We start from the raw sequence: 22,375 nt of genomic DNA on the forward strand, positions 1-22,375 counted from the left end.
CTTAAGGCAGACTATATTTGAACTTGGGTCAAAAAAACACTCCAGAGACGTATGTGTCAGCCACACTGGCAGTGGAAGGTTTATATTCATTGTAGCCATTTCCAACTACTGTATCTATTATATTGCACTATTGTAGTACTACGAACTGCAGCACATTAACACTGTAACTACTAAGATACCTGTGTTTCTTTTGTTGTTGTTGTTTTTTTTTTTTTTTTTTATAAGGCTGGAAATTTGTTTTTTAACCAATTAGATTAACTTTTTTTTTTTTAATTTATTTACACTGTCTTTTTTACTGCATTCTATTAAATTTCTCCTCCTATGCCTCTGGTCAGCTTTGTTTGGGGCTAAAGATCTTAAGAATAGACACTGTAAACACATGGAGTACTCTAATTGCTGATTTCAGTCACTGCGATACATTTATAAAACTGTTCTTGGTGACAGTTATTGAAAATATGTAATATCGCCATTTGACTTGAGTCTATGTTCCTCAATAGTGATTTTGTCCCATTGGTATCACATTGTAAGACAATCTCTTAATGTTAGACCAACATAATATTATATAAGAAGTTTATTATCGGTTTAATTTTCAGTGCACTGTTATGGTAGTTTTTTTTTGTTTTTTTTTTTTTTTTTTAGCAGAGCCAGCTGTCCTAATCTTGGGGAAAAAAGTTGTGTCTTTATTGTCTATTTAAACACACAGAACAAAGCACAAAAAAAAAAAGATATGACTGATCCAGACTAACCATACAGGACATGTGCATTGAGCATTGCTCACACACAAGTCTTTTAGTAAAGGTATTTGACGTTAGTATGTTAGTGTGTATTCCTACGTTTGGAAATATTTAAATTTATCAGTGCCGTCTGTCATGTTGTTTTTATTCTTGCCTTTAATCAGGAACACCCGTTACGCCTGCAGTTAACTATGTGATAGAAGAGGTGGAAGGGATTTCACTGATTAGTTCACCTACTGTTGCTTGAGTAAATATGGCAACATGCAGCTTGAAAACCACACATTACTTCCTGCATTTTCACAGACCTGCACCGTCCACTAACGTTTACATTACAGATCTATTTGATCCAGATGTCTTCCAGGCCTTCATTTTCTATACCATTAGTCTAATTTCCTGTGCCCGTAGGATGATCCACATTGTAGCCTGCGATGTTTGTGTAATTTACCAGAACGGAGCACCCTGCCTTTATAATCGGGTACTTCACAATGACTTGCAGTGGCGCGGCCAATAAGAGCTTAAGACTGGAAGTTTTCCAGTTGACAAAGTCACTCAGTAACAATTTCTCTCCAGATGAATTGAAGACAGATGAAATGGACCTAACATTTCAGCTGTTGTGATAGAAAAATGAAAGTCCTAAAAGGTTACCGCAGGTCCACACTTGTGAAAATATGAGTGAAAAGGGCTGTGCCCTAAAAACACAATACGGAACTGTTAAAGTGTTTGTCTACAAGTTTAGCTGCTATGGGTAAACTATTCAATTCTGAATACAAATCTTTCTGTTAATATTATGTTTTGATCTGTGAATCTCACAACTTAGAAACAAAGATTTTTAGATTGTACAGAATGTACCCATGAAATATTTTGTGGATATTCCTCCTTTAAAGCATATTTCCTGCCAGAATTTTTTTTTCTATTTGTGTGTGTATGTATGAGTGTGTTTGTGTGAGACATTTGTGTTTTTCATTTCTGCTTTCTTTCTTTCTTTCCTGCTGTCTTTTTTTTTTTTTTTTTTTTTTCCTTGAAGGTGCTTGGAAGTGTTGTTAGCCCCTTAAATGTCCTTGGAGGTTCTACTTCTTGCTGGTACTTCACTGGTAGCCTTTTAAGGTCTTTGGCGGGCCTTGGGAGACAACCTTGAAGTCCTAAGGTCTTTGTGGAGAGGATGCATGTCGTTCCACTGAGGTTCTTTAATGTCCATCGGGAACCTTGGAGGTCCTTGGACTTCCTTGGAAAGCGGTGAATGTTCTTGATATCCTTAGAGCTTTGAGGGTCGTGCAAGTGCTGTATTTAAGTACAGTTTGAGGTACTTGTACTTTACTTGAATATTTCCCTTTATGCTAGTTTATACCAGTATCTCAGGCGTTTTACACGCAAACTGTGTGATCAGTTTATAAAATATGATGCAGTGTAATGGATCAAACTTCCCAACAGTATATAAAATAGTAGCTGTAGCTGTACATTATCCAGCTACAGCATAAAACGCTGCATATGCAATAATGCATCCGTCATAATAATGGTTGCGATTCTGCACAATGAATATTTTAACTTTTGAATTTTACTTTTAGTGGAGTAATTGTACCTTGAGGTGTTGCTACTTTTCACCGATGTAAAAGATGTGAATACTTCTACCACCACTGGGGTCCTGACAGGCTCTTCCACTGAGGCTCTTCGTGGCCGTAAAGGGCCGTGGTGGTGCTAAAGGGGCCTTTTTCTACCGACTCTGAGGGTCGATGGAGGTGTTTGGATTTCCCCGGAGGTTCCTCCCTCGTAGGTCCGGCGAGGAAGCATGAGGCAGCCGCCCCGGAGGTCTATGAGGGCCTTTCAGATCCTCGGAGGCCCCTGGAGATGACGGAGGTGGACCGCGCATTTGTGTGTGTGTGTGTGTGTGTGTGTGTGAGAGAGAGAGAGAGAGCGAGATGCCTGCTCGGCCTCGTGGCCCGCTGGCCCTTTAAGAGGAGCGGGAGGGGGCGCGGAGCGTCTTGGCTGCGGTGTTTTTGTCTCTCTGTCATTGAGCGCTCCTGGGCCGAGGCGGCTGAAAGGATTTCCAGAGGGCAGGTAAGAACCGAAAAAAAAGGGGGGGAGAAAAAAAAACCCAACAAACTTCCAGTTCCTCTGTTTGAAAGCTGTCCTCGGCAGCTTTGTCAAGCTGTATTTTAAAGCGCGTCAGACGAGGCGCCTTCCTGCGAGTGTGACTTCTTTTGTGAAGCGTCGGTCCTGCCCATTCCCCCGGTCCTCTCCCTCTCCGAAGTAACGGGTCCTTTATCCTCCTAAACCTCCCCATCTCCAGCTATCGCGTGTGCGTCCGCCCAGGGTCCCGGGCCGAGCGGGTTTTTTCTTGATCTCACACTCGGGTCTCTGCGCCTTCGGAGGAATGTTGAGCGGAGGGTCGCGGTCGCTCCCGCGGCGCGTGCCTTTTTTGTTCCGAGCATCGGCGGAGGCTAACTCCGGCTGCGCGCGGTGGCGACGGGCGCCGTTACCGGAGAATCTCGTGATGATCCGAACGACAACACCTATTCCGTTGCAACCGACAGTTTGTCTGTCATACCGGAGCGCGGGTTTATTCTGACCTGCTATTTCACTGGGTCTAACTCACATCACGTGGGGAAATTACCCCTGGAAAAGCTGTGCATTTTCTACACAGTGTCCCTTTAAAATAACAACACAGCCTACAGGCTGTGTTGTTATTTTCGTTCTTGCTTATTTGCCCCCTTTTCTTACCGCAACCCTTGACCGATGAAAGCGGGAGTTTCGGTGTTGCAGCGGTCCCACAGTGGGCTGTACTGTATGTGGCATTGCCAAAATCCTATCCCACACGTCATTTCTTAAACCAGTAACACATTCGGGTGTTTGTTTCTGTTTGCCATTCCACTGTGAAAACTTTTCCCCACGCCTCACGCGTGACCTGCTGCAACTTTCTAACAATTTCTTGATTTGATTTTATTCATATGCTTGTCTCAAAAAGTGGAACGCTCACTGAAGACTATACGGACTCGGGGGAGAGGGTGGGTCTGTGCACTCTGCAAGTTCTCATTAGTTCCAGATGTTCGTCAGCTTTTCCTTGCCGCTTCTTTGCCCTCACGTCGGCTCCTCTCGCCGCCTGAAGCTGGTCGGTGGTCACTGAGGGGAGTTTATATCCTCAGAAGATGGATGAGGTCTGATGGAGACGTGTGTCAGCGGGGCATTAGGAAGGTAAACAAGACCAAAACTCAAATGAATCACGTTTGTACAGGCGATACTTGCTCTTCTTCTTGTGGTACCTCGGTGGCCCTCACGGATTTCCCCTTTAATATGCTAATTAGCAGGGTCTTAATTGGCAAAATGCATCAAGTCATGTTTGATGTTAATATGGAGGATTGCTCGTTCAATAATGAACTTTGTGTGACAGGACGTCTCGTGGCATGTGTGGCAGACCGTCCAGAGTCATCAGTAAACACATCGGATGTTATTTTGATGAAGGACGTGCAGAACTTGGCAGGATGTGGGGGTGTAGTCATCGGCCTGTTACACTGCATCGTACAATACACCACTGTCCTGCTGTTGTGTAATGGGCTGCTGGCTGTATTCAATCACCTACCAGCTATTAGCCGGAGATTGTAGCAGCTGCATGGCACCCAGACGGGCTCTGTCCTGTCATTCACGCCGTAACATGGGCAGGCTAGTGGTCTGTGGCTCCGGCATTTTGTCTGCTATTTAGTATATCCCCACATTTAAACCCTCATAGTGCGGTACAGTTCAACAGCACCACAACTACAGCCGTCAAAGTGACAGTGAAGTCACATCTGCACTTCTCAACATTAGTTTTAAATGAAGAAAAAGTGAATTTAAATAATCTTCATGAAGGTAGAATACGGTATACTGCAGGGCCACTGTAATAGTTTTAGTTAGGTGGGCCTCGTGAGATCTCGTGAGTTCGAGTGTAGTAACAGTGAAAACTGACTCTTCCTCCATTTGCCTGGGGACCACCTAGAATCCCATCAGAGGCCCCTGGGAGTCCCCCAGGCTGCAAGTTTGGGAATTCCTGGTCAGGTTTGTCTGCAGCTGGAGTTTCCTTCAGCATTTTTTTTTTTTTCTTCTTCTTCTGAGCTGGAATGTGATTGTCTCATTACAGCATTTGGACACAGGGGTGCTGCGGTGGAATGCAGGGTTATAAACCCCATTTGCGCACGGGGCCACACGCCGGGCGTTTAAATGGTTCAGCGAAGCTAATGAAATTACACCCTGAACCTACATGACACTGTCTGTCACTGTCTAGGGCCTATTACTGATTAGCCAGTTTGCACAGTTTTACTGCATGATGAATTATTTGTTCTGTTAAAACAACAGACAGTATGATTATATATTTTTTCACTTGAAATAAGGAAGGTTAGTGACACAAGGATCTATGAGGTTGTTACTAAGCTTTTTCAGCTGTACATACATGCAGTCAAGTTGTTTTTCTTCTCATTATGTACCCCATTTAAATCAGAAATGAGCAGAAACCCAAATATTTTGTCATTTTCATGTTTTCCACCCTCCAAATCAGGCCATAAAAACACCCTTTTCACACAATCACAACAAGATTTTAAGATAATTAAACAAAACCTTTTTGTATAGACAAAAAGAGGTGGATTAGTTTATAAGGTAGGGATAAACATACGACCAGTTAATATTGTAGTAACTTCAGCCCATTTTGGTCTGGACGGTGAGGGTTAATACTCCTACTTAACTATATTGATTGGGGCAACCAGTAAAGTGATGTTTTCGGTGAACATATGGTCTAATCTGGCTTTTGAGGTACTAGAGACAGTAATTCATTATCTGCCTGAATAATCTGACCCGATCTCCTTTAATCCATTAATCACTCAGAAAAGCAAGATGGACTGCTCTGTCCAGTAAAGCACAGAAGCTTGTTGGAATAGTCAGTGGTATGGATGTTTTCTTGGCCTGTTTTGTTGTCTTTATGTCCACCCAGTCTTTTGATCAACGGCTCATCTTGCATCAGGAAGCAATTGATAAGATCCCTGAGAGGGAACCACTTAAGTAGATCCCCCTCTGAGTATGATTACTTCCTGTGTTCTGCTGTGCCATCCGCTCGGTACCACAACGCATGTTGACCTGAGCTTTTAACTCCAACACTAGTGCTCTGACCAGCTCTCCACCTACCATCTGACTGCTGTCTGGACTTTGTCTTCCTCCCCTCCAGACCCTATAGTTTCCTCAAAACAGTGCAGCACTCAGCCTCTCTGCTCAGCATCATTCTTAATCCCCACCTCCACAACGGCACAGGAATTTTCTTCCAAATGCCTTTTTTTTTTTTTTTTGTCTCTTTTTTTCCCGTGCCGCTCCTTGCCGCTCGGTCCCACCCTTGCTCAGTTTCCTGTTGGAGATCAGGACAATGACCAATAGCAGACTGGCGGGTGTTTACTCTGCTCCTGTTCCAGGAGTAATGTGAGCTTACCGGCCCCTCCCTTTGGCCGTACTCTAGCCAGCACCAGACTGCTCCAGCCCAGCGCCGTCTGCTTAATGTAAAAAACAGGGCTTTTTACTAAAGTGCAGAAAACCCTGGAGGGGACGTCCCACTGGGTTATGATTTCACTGTCCTGAGTTTAAAGCCCAAATTAGTCAAAGACCACATGTCTACCAGCAACACCAGAACTCACTGTGTTACCATGTTGATATGAGATCATCTGGCCTCATTACACATGATTAAGGCTCCGTCTATCAAGCAATGATGTACACAAATGGCTGTTGTTGCTTCTACATTTGACATTCTTTAACTTTTCAGGAGAGAAATTTGTTGTAATTTTTTTCTGATTTATTATTCAGTCAGGGCCAGCTGGCTGAATGAAGCCATCTGTGCTGCAGGGTGAGGAGGAGGACAAAGAAGTCTTAGTAGATAGACCAACAACCGTGTCTCCTGTTGTGATCTTCATGAAACATTTAAAACTCTACTGCACGTCTATATTATGGTTTTTGTGGCCCGTTACTCTGAGAAAAAAAAAACAACCTCTGAGCAACAATCAGCTTTTTTTAGTTAGACAAAGTGCCGCTTCTCATAGGGATTCTCTATTGTCGGTCTATTTTTGGGAGTGGAATGCACAAATGATGGTAATCTTCTAGGCGGAGCAATTTAAGATTATGAGGAAAGGTCCTTTGAAACTTTATTTACTCATTGTGAGCAGTTTCTTGCAGACCTCTGTGTGATCTTTCTGATGTTCTGCCTGCAGTAACAGGAGTAGGCTACATTCTGGTGTCAGCAGCAGGATTTGCAGTGATTCATTCTGGTGGAGTTCAAATCTGAGAATAGTCATGGTGTTCTCATTCGAGAAGTTTCCATCTAAAACCCTCCGCAGCATTTCATCTTTCTTCCCCCCTCCGATTGCAGTTTTGCCTTTCTTTCCTCACATTCCCACTCTTTTTCGCCCAGCTCTCCCTCACATACTGTACTGCCCTCCTCTGTTTTCTCTCTCTCTTACCCCAGCTCCTTTTTTTTTCTTTCTCATTTACGCTGTCCTTCTGCTTCTTACTCTCTCTCTTGGGCTGGGAGGAAGTGACTGGGTTGTTTCTCGATCCTTAGGGAAAAGAAAGATGGAGCTCCCTTTCCTGTAACCCTTTCTTCATCAAACTCCAGACTGTTGCCACATATCATCTCTGTTTTGCAACATTAATTAGCTTGGTATGATGTGAGCGGCACATGCACTGGCAAAGCCGTGGCAATTTCAGAGCCTTTCTATGATGAACTGACATCAGAAAAAGGTGCATTTTGTCATCAGGCTGTCGCTAAAATGTTTGTACTATGTGATGAAATGTTTCTGCTAATTTATCATCACAAAGACAGATGAATTAAAAACAGCTAAATCACTTGGCTTTCGTATCACCGGTGCCCTTATCTGAATAAATCAACTTAAAAGCTACAGCTATGTTTGTTGATCCGAGGGAGTCTGCAGGCCTGGGACAGTGTTCTTGTGTCAGAGGATCTGTGCGCTTTCATCTGTGCTGTGTGGGAGTCGATAGGAGTTCAAGTTGTCTCCTGTAATGTTTGGTATTTGTCTTATACAGATATTTGCCATCTGCACCAACGCAGGTGCTATAACTAAAAGGTCCACATAGTTCACTGCCTGTAATCCTGTCCTTTGAGGGAGAATTTTTGGCATTGACATACAAGTTTAAATTATCAGACAGGGATGTATTAATCGTTATGTGTTCTGTTGAGTATCTTACATAATTAGGAGCACAGGTAGCAAGTCATTTTGTAACCTCAGGCACTTGTAAATGTGGACATCAATCACTTAGCCCTGCCCTTTGTATATCCAGTCTCTGTCACTGTGTGGGCCCATAACGACACTTCATCAACTGTTTGTTTGTTTTGAGGCAAATTTCCTTGCCACACACTCATACACATACTTTTTCTCTCTTTCTCTCTCTCTCTCTCTGAGATGCCCCTCCTTGCTTTATATTAGAACCAGCTGTGGAACTAGGGGCTGAATGAATGGCTCTTTGTGATTTGGCTGCCGTTCCAGTCTAAAAGGTCTGTTTCTCCCCAGTACCTCTCCACCCTCTGTGATATTGGCATGACAACAGCATAAAACAATGGACCGAACAACAGCCTGTCTTGTTACGATATTATGCAAAAGGTCACCCATCAGTGTTTCTTAGGCTGTGAGGCCCTCCGACAAAATGTCGTCCACACTTACACTGCAGCCGACTCTGAGCAGCGGGAGCCAAAGCATGAGAATCAGCAGACACAGTCACGCAGCTTATCTGGTGGACATGCACGAAGCAGTTACAGCACAAGCTTCACGTCTGTATTGTCCATGAAGGGAACGCATTATAAGGTTCATGAAATCAGTCTAGCCTTAAGTCTTTAAAGGTGATCTGTGGAAATGACGGCTGTTCCCACCAAACTGGAGGGTGTGTTTGTGGGTGTGTGTGCCAGTGGATTTGGGAGTGTTAGTCACAGACGCAAGAAGACAGAAAACATTGCCCAATCACATGGCTGGGAGGCTCCTAGCCTTGAATCAATTAGAGAGTCTTGAATTTGCTTTGCATGGATCAGGCTTCATTCAGGCTTCACTTCAAGGAGGTCAGAGAGTCACTGGCATCTCATGGAGGTATATTGTTCGCATCCGGCTTGTCAGTCAAAAACCACTGGAATGTTTTGGAATGTTTTTTCTGGCTTTGCAACCTGTGTTTATAGTCTTGCAGGGTCAACTCTTTTGCAACCTGTCATAAGTCTGTTTTTACCTTTGAGTCAACAGAGCTACACACCTTTAATGGAGTTTTAATGACAGCCTCAAATGACTACTTGTCTAGATATCCTTTTAATTTCATTTGATTTACATTTTTTCTGGGCTATGAACTGTTACAATCAAAAGCTGTGCCTGCCAAAGTTCAAGTTTCCTTTATTCTTGTTTCCCACAGGTGCCGACTGTAAGAGCGCAAGCAAAGGAAGGGAGAGCGAGGAGCCTGGGGAGGAGAGATCCCGTCCTTGCAGTGTAAGCAGCTGGTAAGAAGTGGAAAATAAATCCCTCTTTTCCTAATTCACAAACCATTCCCAAGCTTGAGCAGAATAGCAATCCCCAAAGGCTGAGAGAGTCAGTATGGCGGTGGAAAAATCCATAAAGATCTTCTCTGGTTGGTGGGAATAAGTGGTATTTCCGACTTTGCAATACTGAGGTCTAATCCTTTGTAATGGCAATAATAATAAGGTGACTCAATGAATGGAAGCAATGAGTTTGATAAACGTCGGAGGGCTGACCTCGAAATGAAGCCTGGCATTTCAAATTACTCTTCAGGGTGGTCTCGATCCGCTGATACACCAAAGACACAGGAATCTATACACAGACTGTAAATAAAATTCAATTTTTCTTCCTCCAGATGCTAGCATGCAAAAGTGTGGTTATAGATAAATGAACCTGACACTCCCTTGTATGTTCAAGCCCATTCTCTTTTCAGTTGCTGCGAGAGGTCAGAGAGCTACAGTATAACGCAGTCATTCTCGTGACATCTTACAGGCCATACTGCAGACATGTAATTTGTGCTGGATGACCTGCATTTTATCCCCCGGGGGGTTGTCTTAATCTTAATAGCAGGGAATGGAGGGAGTAGACCAGGCCATGTTAACTTCCTTTAGTATGGTATGCAGCCGTATGGGGAGGTAGGGGGGCAAAATGGGGGCAAGGCATTTGTCCTGGATGAGGCTGGCCAGGGAGAGTCGTCTGAAGAATGGTGGTGTGGCTCAGGGGAAGGGCGCACACTGGTTTCTGTTCAGATGTCATCTCAAAGGAACTCTGTTTGAGAGCTGAGAGAGAGGGAGGAAGGTCAACTACTCCACCCCACACACACACACACACACACACACACACACACACACACACACACACACACACACACACACACACACACACACACACACACACACACACACACTCAAGGGGAATATGTACACACTTGCTAACACATCTGAAACACCCAATGAGCCACTGTTGGAGAAGCAGATGTGGAGGCCCGTTGCGTGGGCGTTGAGGGGGGGGTGATATGGGAGGAATGGCACCCGGAGAGGCAATAAAGAAAAGTTAGTTTGAAGCAGAGAATAATGTGAGTTTGAGAGAGAAGATATAATTTGAAGGAGTAGAAAACTGCATTTTGAAATTCAAAGAGGAATCAAGCGGCATATCATCCATCATGTCTGCTTGGCTTGGATGTTTGGTTGCTAAACTGCAGACTCTAATTATATCTCATCAACTGTCCCCTGTCAACACTGTCCTCCACTCTCCTGTACACATACTCTGATTCTCTCTCTCAAACACACACACACACACACACACACACACACACACACACACACACACACACACACACACACACACACACACACACACACACACACACACACACACACACACACACACATTTATTCTGCCTCACTCCCAGCCACTTGCATTCTCTCTGTCCTGCTCTCAGTTTGTAGTCATACCCACACCACTCTGTACAGTATGTAGCGCATAATCAATCTAAATGAAAACATTTTTATCTGTGATGGAGGAGTGCTTTTGTCATCTTGTGATTTTGGGTTTGGTTCTTCAGGATTCCAGCATCACTCCCTATCTTTTTTTTTTTTTCTGCAAATACCTTGTGTTTAGTGTTTATGTAAAGCAGTCTTAAAATGTACATAGGGAATATCTAATAAATTCCTTATGTGTAAACTTAAATATATTTGGCTTAGTGTTGGGGCTCTATCATATTAAATTTAACACTGGAATCCTTTCTTACCACCTTAGAGTAAGAAGTAGTTTTAATTCTGTTCATTTAAATATGGATGGGTCAGTATGTGCACGCATACAGTATTTCCATGTCGGACAGTGTGCGTGGCAATCTTGGTATGAGAGGGTGATGAAGGGCAACAGATAAGGGAAATCACTCTGAGACATTAAACTGACTACAGGACTTCAAAAATACCAAGTGAATTTAGTCAGTGTTTCCAAGCGTCCTACTTTTCACAAATGAGCAAGCACTGACTAGGGTCACAAGATAGCAAGAGAGAGAGAAAGATCGAGCTCCACATAGAAAAGAGACTCAGTTCTTTCTGAAGAAACCGAAAACCAGCCTTAAGCTGAACTGAGTTTTGCAGTCCAAACCTCTGATTCTAGCTCCTTAAAGTCTCAGTAATATAACGATGTTCAACTGGCTAAATCTGTGGATGGCTTAAACATTACATCCCCAGTTCCCACAAAGTGATGACCTAGAAAGTTAATCTTTTCCAAGCAGACACAAACTCAGAGGCACTGGCGTTGTGAGCTCTATGACGTTGCGGGCACTGCGTTGCTCGCTGTGGGAGGAAAAAGCACAATCTTTTGTTTATAGAGTCAGAAAGCGTTGCCCCTGGTATGAAAAAATGCATTGAAGTATGCTCTCACTACGCTTTCTGTGTTAAAGTAATGAGCAAGTGAATGTGGCAGGAAAGAGAGAGACACTGACCAGCTGAAACCTCCTGATCGTCAGCTGATGTTGAGAGGGGGAGAAAGCAGCAGAAAAGCATAAAGAGAAGAAAAAAATAAGAGGAAGAAGAAGAGAAGAAAGAGGAGGGAGAAGATGTGGAGAAAGTGAAGGAGAGAAAGAAGAGAGTGTCTGTAAACCCTAATTTGAGAGGCGAAGTTAGCTTGCACAGATGATTCCTAATAAGGCTGTAACTGGCAGTCTCAAACCTCTGTCCTGGAATTAGTTGCCAGGAAACTTCTTCTCTGAATGCTAAGAACAGAAACAAACACACAATCGTCTCTGACCCACTACGCTCTGAAAAATGAACGGATAAATTTAGAGAGGGAGGCAGGAGGGGAGAGTAGTGAAAGAAACAGTCAAACTATTTCTGACCATGATACAAAAAGAACAATATGGTCAAGAAGAGCAATAGTTTATCGCTCAAATACAAGCCACATGCGGTGAACTACTCATGTCTTTGTAGTGGAAAGTGTCCATATAAACACAGATCTTGTCAGGTGTCTGTTGGGCATTCACAATCATGTATTATTAAACCCTGTCTTGTTATTACTGCAAAAAAAGGAGCTCGTTCTAGTTCTTTAAAAAAAAAATATTTGGTATGTTCATTTATAATTTAAGCATGTATCGGTGTCTTCGCAGGTGAGAGTTGGTGGGTGACTGTCGGAATACCAGCCACAGGCTCATTATGGCTCAGGTGCTGCATATGGACCCCGGCTTCCCAGGTGCAGCCTTTGTTTATGTATAATAACAATATTCAACACAATAATGAAGTTATTTTAAAATAATTCATTCTTTTTGTTAGGATTTAAACTGTCAGACAACTTGCAAGTAATGTAACATTTGTGATATCCCACCACAAAGTTAGGTTATAGTGAGCCGCGCCATTCCACTTTGTGCCTAATTCAGTGATTGTTTCAGAGTACATATATAAATACACAGTAGCCCAGAGTTAATGCTTTTTTCTAAGGTCTGAGCCCAAGATTAGATGCAGATTTCCGTTTGTTTAAAGTTGATTTCCTTCCCCCTCAGGGAAACTCAACCCGCCTGCTCCCCCTTCCCTGCACAGCAAAGAACAGGAGGCGCCCTACTCAGTGGAGACCCCCTATGGCTACCGTCTGGACCTAGACTTCCTCAAATATGTTAACGACATAGAGAAGGGAAACACTATTAAGAAGGTGCCTATCCAACGCCGACCACGCTATGGATCCCTGCCCCGTGGCTACGGCTATACCGGTTCCTGGTGGACGTCCACAGAGTCTCTGTGCTCCAATGCCAGCATGGACAGCCGGCACTCCTCCTTCTCCTACTGTGCTCCAGGCTACCACACGTCTCAGAGACCCAGCTTCAGCACTGCCCGGGTGGAGAAGACCCTGTTGGATGCACGTAGGAAGCTGGAAGAGGAGAAAGAGGGACGTAGATTCTCCAACCTGGGCAGCATGCACAGTAGTGTGGCAGGCTCTAACACCTCCATCAGCAGTGCACACAGCTTCAACCGGGCCCAGGGCGGAGGCGGATCCTTTACCCCAATGAGTTCTGGCCTGTCCACCCCAGTGACCCCAACACCAGCTCACCTGCAGCATATCAGGGAGCAGATGGCAGCAGCCCTCAGGAAGATAAGGGAGCTCGAGGAGCAGGTGAAGACCATCCCTGTGCTCCAGGTGAAAATCTCCGTGCTGCAGGAGGAGAAACGGCAGCTCAGCGTCCAGCTGAAGAGCCAAAAGTTCCTTGGCCACAGTCTGGGTTTCAACCGAGGTCGTACCCGAGGGGAGCTTTACATCGACATTCCTGAGGAAGAAATGAGCACTGGAGCTAAGACCAGCAACAAGTCAGCAGGGTCACTGTGTCCCAACACACCTGAGGGCTCCAAACAAGACTCGGGGTGTGAGATTGAGGACACAGTGATTGTGGGTGGAGCCCGACCGGACGCAAAGCGGGAAGTGCGCACCATCGGAGTGGGACCAGAGGACTTGAGGGGCAGTCGTCAGGTGGGAGTTGGGGTTCGGGAGGAGGACCTGGGGCTGCTCCCAGAGACAGAGGCTCTTAGGAATCAAGTGGGTCAGCTTGAGGGCAAGCTAAAGAGGACAATGCAGGAGCTGCAGGCTGCACAGCAACAAGTCACATCAGTTCAGAAAACTCCTCAGGCAGAGCATCCAGTCATGGCTACCAGCATGGGTTGGCAGGAGCCACAAGGCTGCAGCCTGCACACTCTGGTCAGCTTCACACAGCAGCCCCGACAGAGGGAACAGAGAACTGTGGGAATCCAGGTGTACACTCTGGAGCAGCCTACTGTGGTGGAGGTGGGCACATTGCTCCGAGCAGAGACCTGCAGCTCCCCCTCCCTTCAACCAGCTGGGGGAGTTTTGGAGGGCCACCACAGAGGACAAGCTGAAGTTCCGGATTCAGCTGGTAGTGTATGACCAAAGATACTGCATTACCAGTTTTTTTTTAGTTTTTTTTTACCTGTACCTCAATAGCCTAAAACAGTCAAATGCAACAGGCCTTTGTGAGTGTATGATGTTCAGTGTTTGATTACTGTGTCAGTGAGCCTTTGGGGCCACAACTTTGAGCCCCTGATGTTTATGTCACCTTTGTATGTAAATGGGAAGTCTACCACACCATAACAGCTAACCTCAGCCTGAAAAAAATACCAGAGTTGAACCAGCACCTCTCTGTCAGTAAGACTAAAGATTATAAGCCAGGATTTTCTCCATACTGCATTTATTGTACATGGTTGCGTTAGATTGTATAGGTGTAACCAATAAACTGACCAATGAACTCTGGGTATATGAGCTTGTGTTAATAACTTATGAAAAATGTTGGATAAAGTAGTTTACATTTGTTTTATTGTATGCCTCCAAAATATACGTGATTAGTTCAGGTTGAAAAGTGGAAGTCTTCTTTCCGTCTCCCAGATGCTCCGGTCGAGTTCCCAATTGCCTTCAGCTCCAAGCAAGTGCGCGATGTCCTAAAGAGCGAGTTGTCCACCTCGGTACCAGTAGCTATTCCTGCCATCGCTGTAGGCACATCTGATAATCAGACCGGTTTGATGCATTCTAAAGAGGGAGAGACACACCTGCATACAAACACAGAAACCATCCAGTCACAGGATGGCCCTAAGACAGGTAACTGGACTGAACTCCGTTCAAAACACCCCTCGACTATCATTCTAACTTGTTTCACCCGCATGACATGTTCCAACTTTACGTATGATCACTGGTGTCTTTTCCAGCCTCGTCTCCTCAGTCTCTGAGGTCCATTATGAAGCGGAAAGCAGAAGGGGAACCAGGCTCTCCCTCCACCAAGAAAAACCTACAGTTCATCGGAGTCAATGGAGGGTAAGTGTCAGTGATTACAGACCACTAATCAGTCATTTCCATCCACTGAGTGCTGTGGGAGTCACCCTTCCCTGATAACGGTGTTTCCACCCAGATTTGGGTTGGAAGAGAGTAGTGAATGTTCACGCATAGAGTTTGTTCTAGCCAAGGGTCAGAGTTACAAAGTAGAAATGTATTTGTTTTCCGTGCTTATCTACAGTGATGTACAATTAAAACATATTCTTTTCTTGCAGTTATGAATCCACATCATCGGATGACAGCAGCAGCGAGAGTTCAGATGAGGGGAGTGACTCCAGTGAATATCATGAAGCCAGAGAAAAACTACCAGAATCTACAGTCCAGCACCAGCAAACGTCCCACACCAAGGTTTCTCAGCCCCAAGAGAGCAACAGCGTACCTCAGCAGACTGCCGCCAAACTACCCACCCTCATTCCAGAAACACAGCAGAGTCCCAGCCAGTCTGCAACTGTAGGCACAAGGCTGCCAGACCAAGTCCCCCAGTCACCAGCAAGGGATACTGTTGTGCAAAAATGTGCCTCAAAGCCACCAGCCTCAGACCCCATCCCGACTCCTCCATGTCCAGCAAACGATCCTGCCTCTAAAGAGACTGTCGGCCAATCATCAGAAAAGCGCACATTCACACGGGAGATCACCTCCACATCATCAAGCTCTGGCTCCACTCCTGGGCAAAACTCTGGAAAGTTCCCAGGTACCTGTTCTTCATCGCTGTGTGTCACTAAATCCACTGATATTACCAAGCAGCAATACACCGTCCAGTCAGCGTCAACCATCCTCTCCAGCCAGTCAGAGCCGAAGCCAGCCGCTGAAAGCAACACAACTGACACTGCCACAGCGTCAGCAAAACAAGTCAGGTAAGCATACACATAGTTAACAGACTGTCTGTCTGTGAGCATCACACTCTCTGTGAGCATCAGGGACTGACAGTGTGGCGTCCCCTTGTCTTTCTCAGACTGGAGCTGAGCGACAACCTGATGTCAGCTCTTCATGCCCTTCAGAAAGCCCTGGGGGAGCCCAACGCCTTCAGCCAGCAAGGAGCAGTAGGTGTTCAATTTAAAGCACTTCATTTAACCCAGATAATCCACTCAGTATCAATTCTTCTTTCCGGAAAATCCACAAGTGTCCGTTTATAAAAAAAAGCAATTAAATGAACTCTCCTTTACACAAGGAGCACAACCAAAGCGGAAACACCTTATAAATTGCTTTATCTTTAGAGCACACTCAAATGGTTTCAGAGCATCGTGAACTCTGTCCTGACTCTAACAAAAGGGCCGTGCTTTTTACTATGACGTGTTTGAAAGAGAGGTTATACGTTTCTTGCAATATAAGATGTGTATTGCATCTCTAAACATTTAATTTAGTCAAGAAAGCTTTTGTAATGCAAAGGGCTTAAAAAAAAATAAGAAAAGGGTTTGCTGTGCTGAAAACCTAGCTCTAGACGAAATGTTTTTTACGTTTATTTCAGCGTTTTTTCAAGTACTAAAAGAGCAAAGAACACATTTCCTGTGTGTTTTTTCTGTGGTTTGGTTTGCAACAAACCCTCCTCTCGTTTTCTTTTTTGATATACTTCTCACGGTCAGTCTGCCAAGTGTTTATGTGTCTCTAAGCGTCCTCATTGTGTCTGATCTCAGAGGGCAGCCTACACCACCGTGCTGCAGGAGTGGCTGCGTGTGTCCTGTCACAAAGCTGCGGACACAGCTGTCGTCAAGGCCTATATGGACACCTTCGCCTCCATCTCCCCTCAGCTGCTGGAGTTTGTGATCAACATGGCGGACGGCAACGGGAATACAGCGCTTCACTACACCGTCTCCCACTCCAACTTCCCCGTGGTCAAACTGTTGCTGGACACTGGTGAGCCATGTGTGTATATGCGTAGTGTGTCTGCTTGTGTGTGTGAGAAAATAAGTGTGTATTTAGGGAGAAATGAGAAAATAAAAGAGAGATGATTACACAAGTCTGATTTAAGAGTAAAGGTAAATAACTTATGATTTCTGTGTTTTCCTAAAACAAAATCCTACATTTAAAAAAAGTGTCCAATTTGGTAACAGTATTCATTTAGACATAACAATTGTAAACCACAATATCTCAACTCAAAATGATAAATAATAAATTATCAGGCAGCTCTAATTAAGATTAAAATGTGTGATTTGGGATAAATTTCTTAAATATTTCTACTTGATATTTCAAATTCTACTGTGTCAAGTCTCATATCAATCTTTAGTCATCATGAGTGTCACACATAGTCTTAAAATAATCTCGTATCCAGTAATTCATGCATCCCCTGTCAGCGTTCGCGCTGCTGTCTTATCACCTGCCACCCTGATTGCCCTATATACCCGACAGGCCTGTGTAATGCTGACAAGCAGAACAAGGCGGGCTACACAGCCATCATGCTGACCGCTCTGGCTGCCTTCCACTCTGACGGCGACCTTCAAACCGTCCTGCAGCTGCTGCGCACAGGGGATGTCAACGCCAAGGCCAGCCAGGTGCGCCCTCTACTGCTCCCTAGGTTCTACTGCTGCTCCACACAGAACCAAAACCATATCAGAGCTGAAGTAGCGTTTACACATGCTTATCAGAGCTCTGCTGAGTAATGTTTCTCATGACGCAGACCAGGGTTTGTTATGCAGATGCCTACTGCAGCATGTAAAGAAATACCGTCTAAATAACAGTTCGGAAATGACAATGGCAATTTATCTCCGCATGTTGAAGATGAGGTTTAAAAATGTTTGAATAATGGGTGTTTGTAGGCCGGTCAGACGGCACTGATGCTGGCAGTCAGCCACGGTCGAGGGGACATGGTGCGGGCGCTGCTTTCCTGTGGGGCACAGGTCAACATCCGCGATGATGACGGCTCCACGGCGCTCATGTGTGCCTGCGAACACGGTCATGTGGACATTGTGCGTCAGCTACTGTCTGTGGCGGGTTGTGATGCCACGCTCACCGATAATGTAAGCACAGTGTATTCCCTTCCTACATCCTTTTTATGTCATTCATCTTTTTTTGTGACGAACCCATCATCTCACGATCATCCTCTTGTTGTTTTCTTACAGGACGGCAGCACTGCGCTGTCCATTGCCCTGGAGGCCAGCCAGAACGACATTGCTGTGCTTCTGTACGCTCACCTCAACTTTGCAAAGCCTCCTTCCCCTGTGAGTGCTCTCATACACTGCCTATACACACTTTTTGTTGTCATAAGGGACTTGTGTTAGACTGAACGTTTTGCGCAAACATTCAACAATTAGAGAAGTCTGTCACGGATGAGATTTTCCAGAAATCCGTCCACTTACAGTTGCCACAATAAGGCGCACTGTACTGCAGCCATATAACTTGTTTTGCTTTAAAGCAAGTGGAGATGGTTATGAAGGAAGGAGATTGAAGGTACGAGAAAATAGCGCATCTGCACAAAGTAACTCCTGGAAAGGACTAAACATCAGAAATTTGATGCTTAGCTGTATAATAGAGGGATAAACGTATCTGGACTTGCGGTTTTTCTTTAAATTTCACACAACAGCTGTATTTTTTCCCACAGCTTTACGACAGCAGTAAATGTACAGAATGTGTATTTGTTCTCCCTCTATATCAAGTACATCTACAGACCTTTTTCCTTACTGTTGTTAATGTAAAAAAAAACAACAAAAAAAACCCCCCAAAAAAAACAAATCTGCACCTCTGTTTAATCATGTTTCTGCAGTATGGCCCCAGCTAAGGATACAAGTAGCTGCATCTCCAAAATACGCCAACACTCATGAATGACATAAAGGTTCTCAACTCTAATACCTTTTTTTTTTTTTTACTTTTTCTAGGTTTCACCAAAGTCACCTCTCTTGGGTTCCTCTCCCCCTTCCGGTGAAACAAAATAAACCACGGTCCTTCTGTAGCTGACAGTAGCTCTACAGCCAATCCACTGCCACTGCTCCTGCTGCAGTGTGATTTTATTTCATTGTGTAATTAAGAAAAACATCGAGTTTGTGTGCGTGTTTTTGTTTTCACCCAACATAATTTAAGTACATTTTAATGTGCGGATACTTACGTGACAGCTTGCACCCTTGTTATCCGTTACTTTTTGTGCACAGTGGTCTTTTTTAATCACAGTGGTGATTTAAAACATGGATTTCTTGTGTGGTACAATCTGAAAAACTGAACATCTAGAAAGGCTGTATAAACACGAGTTCAGTCTTGCAATAATCCAGTTGTCAACACTGTTTTTAGTGGCACTTACCAGTCAAAACTGTTCACAATGATTCCATTATACTGTTCATTATATTACTCTTGTTTTTATTTCATATGGATCTCATATTAGTTGCTGTATAGAGCAATGTTTTGTCATTGTAATATGTACAATAGCCGTTACACAGTAGCATCATTATGTGTGTGACCATCATCGTCATATGGAAGAACAAAAGCCACCCCTCTCATGGATAAGTGTCCTTGCATCAATGAGTTTGTTGGTGCTACAAAAATATACGACAGAAAACACCACTTCAACCGTATATCAATATTTATACACAAGATTTATTTACACTAGAGTATTTTTGATATTGATTTTTTTTCTATTCTGACTTAATTCATGACCTCCAAGGATCATGATTTTTATTTCCGTGGCAATGGTTTAATTCTGACACCTTTTTAACTAGAGGACAAAATTTATTTCATGTGTCGACCTCATTTCCCCAATTAAACCCAAAGATGTATCTCTCCTACCAGCTCTGCGACACTGTATATTGTGGTGGTAGTATTAACACAGGCCTAGCGTCAGTGTGGCAGACGAGAGAGGTCAGTGTTATTCTCTTAAGGCTATGGTACTATGGTCTTTTTTTATTTTTATAGGTGAAGGTATTTTGGATGGTTGTAATGAAAGTTTAGAGTGTACCTGTGTTCGTAATATTCTGTGCTTATTAACAAGAATTAGTCGAGAGACGACTGGAAGCACTGGTGAAGACGCCTCTGCTGTGGTCATGCTGGTAAGATTTGTCAGGGAACCAGAAAGTGACTGATTGGGGTCTTAAAAGGACGTGCCATGTAAGATATGAATTTCAAAATAATATATGTCAATATAAACTGATAGTTATTATGCCTAAAATCAGATTCCTTGAACAAAAGTGCATAGGCTATTGATGTCAAAATTTCTATTACTTTTTCAAGTTTTTTCTCAATTTTCATATTCGCTTTTAAGCAATTGAATTTTTGTAAACTTTTAACTTTTTAATTTAAGTATCTATCTTTTTATACATTTAGAATTTTTAAGCTCACACCTACGTAATGTAATCGCACAGCTCTGTAGTTTATGTTTTATGAAGTTTTATCTAAACTTTGAGATTGTGTTTCTTCTCTTCTAATTTGTGCGTTTTGGAAAAACAATGAATTAATAAATGTGGACCACACTGTTTCTATTGGATTTATTACCTCCGCCAAGGAGGTTATGTGATCCCCCGTGTTTTTTTTTTCCTTTGTTTTTTGTTCGTTTTTTGTTTGTTTGTTTGTCAGCAGGATTAGGCCAGAGGAATTGAACCGATTTGCACCAAACTCGGTGGAGGGATAGGTCATGGTCCAGGGAAGAATCCACTACATTTTGGGGCAGATCTGGATCATTTACTATGAACTAGAATTTTTTTCCTCTGAATTCTGGTGTATGTTGTTTGACACTGGCCTTGGCAGAGGCCTGCACTCCACTGAGCACATCTTCTAGTTCAGAATTGCTTTAGTTTGCATGTAAATTGCCACCAGTGATGTTACACATGGTAATAACAGTTTCCACAACTTTTAATTAAGTCATGTTTTGTTCCCTGAAGGGGAAAAGAACAGAGAAAAAGACTGTTTGTCGTTTATGTGTTTGTGTTACATTTGTTTGGCTTTTCAGACTCGAGGTCAGTAAACTCATATTTTGAGTCATTCGCAGCGCACGTCGGAGAACGTCCACTAGAGGGCGTTCCAACCCAAACAGTTGGTTAAGTCCTCTCCTCAGTCTCCAGCACGTCCCTGGTGCAGGACGGCACTGAGCACTGTTTACTGGTTTTAAGATCGACCCGTATCACCATAGGGCCCAAAACCATCGAAAACTGTATCAACAGCACTATAAATATGAAAAAAAAAAAATTTTCCCATGATGTTCCCATCTGAAAATGACCTCAGTATTCTTTTGGTAGCCGATTAGGGGTCCTTCTTTTTCTGTGGTTTTCTATAACAAGTGGTCACCGTCTACATGATGGTATTTTTAAGTATTATCCCTAATTAATCAAAGTGGCTCAACAGGTTGATGTCTCGTCACCGCGATGCCGTGGCCAGCTGTGATCACAGATGCAAAGGAGCCTACCTTGGAGCCGGTTCGACGCTGCTCAAGTGACTACTGCAAGAAACCTAAGTACGTCTTGAGGGTTGTGAGTTGGAGGGTTCAGCCACACATCAGCAAAAAAACCAAAAAAACCAAACCACCAGTACCTTGGTTATTGGTTGTGGGTGGGACTTGTGCACACTGGATGGCCATGACCAAAGCTCAAGGGAGCGGATATCCCCCTGGCTCCTCACTTTAAGCTGCTTGAATTGTTGGTCCAGAATTTTGTCAGTGGCCATCATGACCCCCACCTGAATCATGGTAGATCTGGAACCAACTCCTTTGTTACTGTCAAGATGAGGTTGGGTTTCCACTTCCACACAGAGATGGCTCTGATGACAAAGCGGAAAAGAAGAGAAGAAGTTGTGAATCTTGATTTTTTTTTTGTCCAGACTGGAGTCGTATTCTCACAACTTTGGAGTGTCTCTTCTGGCACAAGACACTGCACTCCGGCCTTAAATCATTTGTGATCATCTGTGAAGTGGACAGCAATGGTCCATTTCTTTAAAGGAGTGCACTAAGTTGTAGCATTTTTTAAAGTCTCCGCCAGTCGCAATCTCTAAGAAAAACACCGTCACAGCTGCAGCTGCTTTCCTCAGACAGCTTCTTGTCTTTGGGAGGAGTCGGTGAGATAACATACCAGAGTAACAAGTGCTTTCAGTCTGCACCATAACAATGCTGTTATGAGCTGGGTTACACCCATCAGCCAATCAGAAAATAAGCTGGCTATTTTTAATTCCACTGAAACTAAAAGGTCCTCTCACCGCAGCTTTGACTTCGAACTCCATGAGACCACTGTCCATTCAGTGCTTGTGTTTCCTGGGCTGTGCTGACATGCTGTGTGTCTCCGTGTATAAAATGATCAATTCAGTCATTTTTCTCATATTAGCTTTATCTTCTGCCCTGATCATGACCACTGCGAGCGTTAGAAGCCAAACTGGAGAGTAACACAATTAAACGGTTATAACTGGCAGCCAATGTAT

At 43.9% G+C, this 22,375-nt stretch overlaps 1 protein-coding gene across 2 annotated transcripts; it reads left to right on the plus strand.

The window, feature by feature from the left end:
* Positions 1-2,697: 2,697 nt before the first annotated feature.
* On the plus strand, positions 2,698-20,448 carry kank2 (KN motif and ankyrin repeat domains 2). 2 transcript variants are annotated; one of them, XM_040120865.1, is made up of 14 exons: positions 2,706-2,786; positions 3,694-3,920; positions 9,132-9,216; positions 12,348-12,430; positions 12,738-14,114; positions 14,621-14,830; positions 14,938-15,043; positions 15,277-15,915; positions 16,014-16,101; positions 16,693-16,912; positions 17,405-17,547; positions 17,812-18,012; positions 18,115-18,213; positions 18,868-20,448. In XM_040120865.1, exons 4-14 carry the CDS (start codon positions 12,394-12,396, stop codon positions 18,922-18,924), a joined length of 3,177 nt encoding a protein of 1,058 aa, XP_039976799.1. In that variant the 5' UTR covers positions 2,706-2,786; positions 3,694-3,920; positions 9,132-9,216; positions 12,348-12,393; the 3' UTR covers positions 18,925-20,448. The 2 variants fall into 2 exon arrangements, with proteins under 2 accessions (XP_039976790.1, XP_039976799.1); XM_040120856.1 differs by lacking the exon at positions 3,694-3,920 and having other exon boundaries at positions 2,698-2,786.
* The last annotated feature ends 1,927 nt before the right edge of the window (positions 20,449-22,375 follow it).

This window comes from Xiphias gladius, chromosome 3, assembly GCF_016859285.1.
Source record: "Xiphias gladius isolate SHS-SW01 ecotype Sanya breed wild chromosome 3, ASM1685928v1, whole genome shotgun sequence".
NCBI classification, from domain to species: Eukaryota; Metazoa; Chordata; class Actinopteri; order Istiophoriformes; family Xiphiidae; genus Xiphias; species Xiphias gladius.

Bases quoted from the DNA above. Each gene is read 5' to 3' on its own strand.
- kank2 (XM_040120856.1), top strand. From the start codon at position 12,394: ATGGCTCAGGTGCTGCATATGGACCCCGGCTTCCCAG. The intron at 14,115-14,620 runs GTAGTGTATGAC...TCCGTCTCCCAG, and splicing joins TGAAGTTCCGGATTCAGCTG to ATGCTCCGGTCGAGTTCCCA. The intron at 17,548-17,811 runs GTGCGCCCTCTA...GGGTGTTTGTAG, and splicing joins TCAACGCCAAGGCCAGCCAG to GCCGGTCAGACGGCACTGAT.